The sequence below is a fragment of the Penaeus chinensis genome, chromosome 27 (genome assembly GCF_019202785.1).
Source record: "Penaeus chinensis breed Huanghai No. 1 chromosome 27, ASM1920278v2, whole genome shotgun sequence".
NCBI classification, from domain to species: Eukaryota; Metazoa; Arthropoda; class Malacostraca; order Decapoda; family Penaeidae; genus Penaeus; species Penaeus chinensis.
In genome coordinates this window covers 26361324-26366323 of record NC_061845.1, presented here as the reverse complement: position 1 = coordinate 26366323, position 5000 = coordinate 26361324, and the positions used below count along the sequence as shown (strand labels likewise).

At 42.1% G+C, this 5000-nt stretch overlaps 2 protein-coding genes across 2 annotated transcripts in view; both read left to right on the top strand.

The window, feature by feature from the left end:
* Positions 1 to 1215, top strand: part of LOC125039349 (protein PELPK1-like) — a 4823-nt gene extending 3608 nt beyond the window's left edge. Inside the window, exons 3-4 of the mRNA XM_047633189.1 lie at positions 56 to 1018; positions 1073 to 1215. Of these exons, the coding sequence (XP_047489145.1) occupies positions 56 to 1018; positions 1073 to 1215 (1106 nt within the window). The remainder of the gene's footprint in view (positions 1 to 55; positions 1019 to 1072) is intronic.
* LOC125039487 (plasminogen activator inhibitor 2-like) overlaps positions 1 to 2391 on the top strand; it is a 4705-nt gene extending 2314 nt beyond the window's left edge. The window contains exon 2 of the mRNA XM_047633487.1: positions 2016 to 2391. Coding sequence (XP_047489443.1) covers positions 2020 to 2355 — 336 coding nt within the window. The 5' untranslated portion in view covers positions 2016 to 2019 and the 3' untranslated portion in view covers positions 2356 to 2391. The remainder of the gene's footprint in view (positions 1 to 2015) is intronic.
* The last annotated feature ends 2609 nt before the right edge of the window (positions 2392 to 5000 follow it).

Sequence of the window (5000 nt, the reverse complement as noted above, 5' to 3'; positions counted from 1 at the left end):
CTGGGAGTGGCGACCACCGATCAGAAGTTGCCCTGAGTTTCCTCGAGGCTCTCAGGATGCCATGCGAGACTTGCGACCGAAGCCCCGACCCAGGATTCAAATGAGCTCCCCCAAGCCCCGACCCAGGGTTCAAATGAGCTCCCCGAAGCCCCGAGCCAGGGTTCAAATGAGCTCCCCGAAGACCCGACCCAGGGTTCAAATGAGCTCCCCGAAGCCCCGACTCAGGGTTCAAATGAGCTCCCCGAAGCCCCGACCCACGGTTCAAATGAGCTCCCCGAAGCCCCGACTCAGGGTTCAAATGAGCTCCCCGAAGCCCCGACCCAGGGTTCAAATGAGCTCCCCGAAGACCTGACTCAGGGTTCAAATGAGCTCCCCGAAGCCCCGCCTCAGGGTTCAAATGAGCTCCCCGAAGCCCCGACCCAGGGTTCAAATGAGCTCCCCGAAGCCCCGACCCAGGGTTCAAATGAGCTCCCCGAAGCCCCGACCCAGGGTTCAAATGAGCTCCCCGAAGACCTGACTCAGGGTTCAAATGAGCTCCCCGAAGCCCCGCCTCAGGGTTCAAATGAGCTCCCCCAAGCCCCGACCCAGGGTTCAAATGAGCTCCCCGAAGCCCCGACCCACGGTTCAAATGAGCTCCCCGAAGCCCCGACCCACGGTTCAAATGAGCTCCCCGAAGCCGCGACCCAGGGTTCAAATGAGCTCCCCGAAGACCTGACTCAAGGTTCAAATGAGCTCCCCGAAGCCCCGCCTCAGGGTTCAAATGAGCTCCCCGAAGCCCCGACTCAGGGTTCAAATGAGCTCCCCGAAGCCCCGACCCAGGGTTCAAATGAGCTCCCCGAAGCCCCGACCCAGGGTTCAAATGAGCTCCCCGAAGACCTGACTCAGGGTTCAAATGAGCTCCCCGATGCCCCGCCTCAGGGTTCAAATGAGCTCCCCGAAGCCCCGACTCAGGGTTCAAATGAGCTCCCCGAAGCCCCGACCCACGGTTCAAATGAGCTCCCCGAAGCCCCGACCCAGGGTTCAAATGAGCTCCCCGAAGCCCCGACCTAGGGTTCAAATGAGCTCCCCGAAGACCTGACTCAGGGTTCAAATGAGCTCCCCGAAGCCCCGACTCAGGGTTCAAATGAGCTCCCCGAAGCCCCGACCTACGGTTCAAATGAGCTCCCCGAAGCCCCGACCCAGGGTTCAAATGAGCTCCCCGAAGCCCAGACCTAGGGTTCAAATGAGCTCCCCGAAGACCTGACTCAGGGTTCAAATGAGCTCCCCGAAGCCCCGACTCAGGGTTCAAATGAGCTCCCCGAAGCCCCGACTCAGGGTTCAAATGAGCTCCCCGACTCAGGGTTCAAATGAGCTCCCCGAAGCCCCGACCCAGGGTTCAAATGAGCTCCCCGAAGACCCGACCCAGGGTTCAAATGAGCTCCCCGAAGACCCGACCCAGGGTTCAAATGAGCTCCCCGGGAATGTCTCGTCATAGGCCTTGTACGCAGAGAGAGCTTGCTTAGGGTGTATTTAGTCGAGCGATCTGAAACAAAATGTTGTATTCTTCTTTTCATATATAATCTTTCTTTTCCCTTTATGTCGTTTGCATTGCTTCGTTTAGTTATATCTCGTACTTGATCAATATTGCCATCTACACCAAATATACCCTTTGGAGTTAAAGCAAAATATAATATAATTTACGTTCTTTACACAAAATTGATAACTACAAAAAAATCATAATAAAAAATGAATGAATCAATCAATAAATAAATTAATAGATAGAATTAGAAATGAATAAATAAATGAATATATAAAATTAGAAATGAATAAATAAATGAATAGATGAAATTAGAAATGAATAAATAAATGAATATAAATAAATAAATGAATACAAAACGAATAAATAAGTAAATTAATAAATAAAAACAATAAAAAGAAAATTAATAAATAAAAAAATAAAAAATAATAGACAAATAGATAACGAAAGAATAAATCAACCCCAAAAATAAAATAATAATCGCGGCGTTCTGTTGCAGAATCATGAAGCTGTTGCTCGTGGCGGCGCTGTTCGGCCTGGCGGTGCGGGTGTGTCCCCAGTGCATTTCGCAATTCGACGACATGATTCCCCCAAACTTCGCCGACCTCAGCTACATCCTGCCGTTCAGTCTGAGGTTGTTCAAGGAACTCGTCCCTCACTCCGGCAACTTCCTCATCTCGCCCTACAGCATCTGGAATGCCCTCGTCATGGCCTATCTGGGCACGAACGGCGAGACCAAGACGCAGATGGAGAAAGTGCTGCAACTGAGCAACAAGGTGGAGGCTCTGGCTCTGTACAGGTCGTTCTCGCAGCATATTAAGCAGTGCGTATTGTCATGAGTTCGGTTTGTTTATCTGTATTTCGGTTACATAGGCTTAAATACGTATACGCATGCGCGCACACGCATAAAAACACACACGCACACTAACACACACGCACACGCACACGCACACACACACACACACGCACACGCACACGCACACGCACACGCACACGCACACGCACACGCGCACACACACACACACACACACACACACACACACACACACACACACACACACACACACACACACATACTTTTCCGCACCACGCACTCTCCCCATCTGCGCACACGCACACATTCTCACATATCTCGTAACCTAATCCTGTTTGAGCTTGTTAGTAAAGAGACTAAGCAACAAGGTTAACCACATTAATTATTTTCATTTCACAGTGCATCCGAAGGCAAGGATGATTTGAATTACAAGACGAGAGAGTTGGGGAGGAGAGATTCACATCAATTGATGTTGTTTTATGAACTGTTAATGCTCGTATTATAAAGAAATACGGCATTGTACAATTTAAAGATTTGAATAGTTTGTTTTTTTAATCTATCTGTGACTGAATAAAGAAGATCAATTCCATCATACGATTTTCAAAAGAGCATGTAAGACGATCTGGCATTAGTTAGGTTAGGGCAAGGGCATTTATGTATGGGGGTATTTGAACTAATGGGTATTGCACTCGACTTCTGGATATGTGTATTAATCTTATCTTCTAATTCATGCGTAGCTAGAACATTGGCTCATTAACTCGCACTGTTATACCGTAGACTGTGCTTTCCCGAATGAAATAAACAGAAATAATGATCTTTCTAAAACTGAATGGATCTTCTTTTCGAGTTCTATTTTTAGCTATCTGTATAAAAAAAATAAATTCAAGCTCTCAACTCCTCTAGAAATTATATAGGTAATTAATGGGCTGGGTGATCCTGTATGGAGTCTAAAATCATCAAAGGGTTATATGAACCGCAGTTTACAAATTCGAATTCCTTTTTTTTTTTTTTAAGTTTTTTTTTTTTTCAACCCTCAGTTCCTAAAAAATGTACAGTATTTGATTCTTCCCGATTATGTAATTTCGAATGATGATGACATAGTCGAAACGCGTCCAATACATACATCCATTTTTTTCAACTTTTGTCGCAATGAATACTGTCAAAGCTCGTTGCACTAAAATTAAAATAATATAGAGTGCGAAGGGCAGCATTTGTTACTCATATTATTATAATAAATATCATCATCATCATCATCATCATCCTCTTCATCATCATCATCCTCTTCATCATTATCATCATCATCATCATCATCATCATCATCATCATCATCATCATCATCATCATCATCATCATAATTCTTATTATTATTATTGGCATCATCACTTTATTACTTTAACTATGATGATAAAAAAAAATGATAATAAAAATAATTATTATTGTTATATTTATCATTATCATTATTATTATTAACATTATTATCATTATTATCATTGTGATTAATATTATTATTATCATTATTATTATCATTATTATCACTATTATCTTTATTATTATTATTATTATTATTATTATTGTTGTTATTATTATTATTATTATTATTTTGTTATTATTTGTTATTATTATCATTATTGTTATTTTCATTACTCCTATTATATTATCATCTTTATTATCACCGTCATTATCAGCTTCATTACTATTATCATTATTGTTCTTATTATCAATTTTATCATAATCATCGTTGTTGTTGTTACTAATATTGTCATTACTGTTGTTGTTCTTATCCTCATGGTCAGTTTTATTATTGTTCTTGTTGCTGCTGTTGTCTTTTATATCTTAATTAACGTAATTATCGTCATCAGTATTCGTTATTAGTAACAAGGTACTTAATAATATTACTTAGTTGCAAAGAAAATCCTAGCTAAGCCCCGCCCATTTGCTTTCATTTACTGCAAATATTAACAGGATTTCTACATTTTCCTGTCTTCTCACATAAACTACCGTCATTTTCTATACATTTCCTGTGAAAAATACCGAGGAAACGCGTATCATACAGATTACAAGCGTTAGTAGAAGGCGGGGCCAAATGGTGTCAATGCGTTTAGCCAACGAGGATGTGCAAAAAAGAAAAAAAAAAAGGAAGAAGAAGAAAGAAGACGTTGTAAGCGCCGAATTCATGCGCTCAGATTATTTGCGTTAGCTTAAGGTTACTGATACCACTGCGTAGAACTCGCTCCACGATTTATTGGATTTATTGGATAAGTTACCGTTACAATTCGACTTAGATTCACTAACGAAATTATATCAGTACTTGTAATATTACAGCTATAGATAGAATACATTTTACTGTTTGCTAAGAATATCATTATACCCTACTGTTTAAGGTAAACAACAGCATACACGGACACTAATCTATATCTATACATGAATGTGTATGATACATACGCATAGCGGGAACAGTCAAGGCCTTTAACAGAAGTCCTCAGATCGGCCCTTACAGTATGTACGTGTTGTCGAGCCAGTATCCACTCTCAAACTTTTCTATAAACCTGTGATGGCCCCCCTTTCGTGAGACACCCTTCCTTCCATATGTATGTCAACACTAGGGACAATGCCTATTTCAGCACATATATACAAACGGAGGAACACGGCTATGGCATTATCCTTATCGCA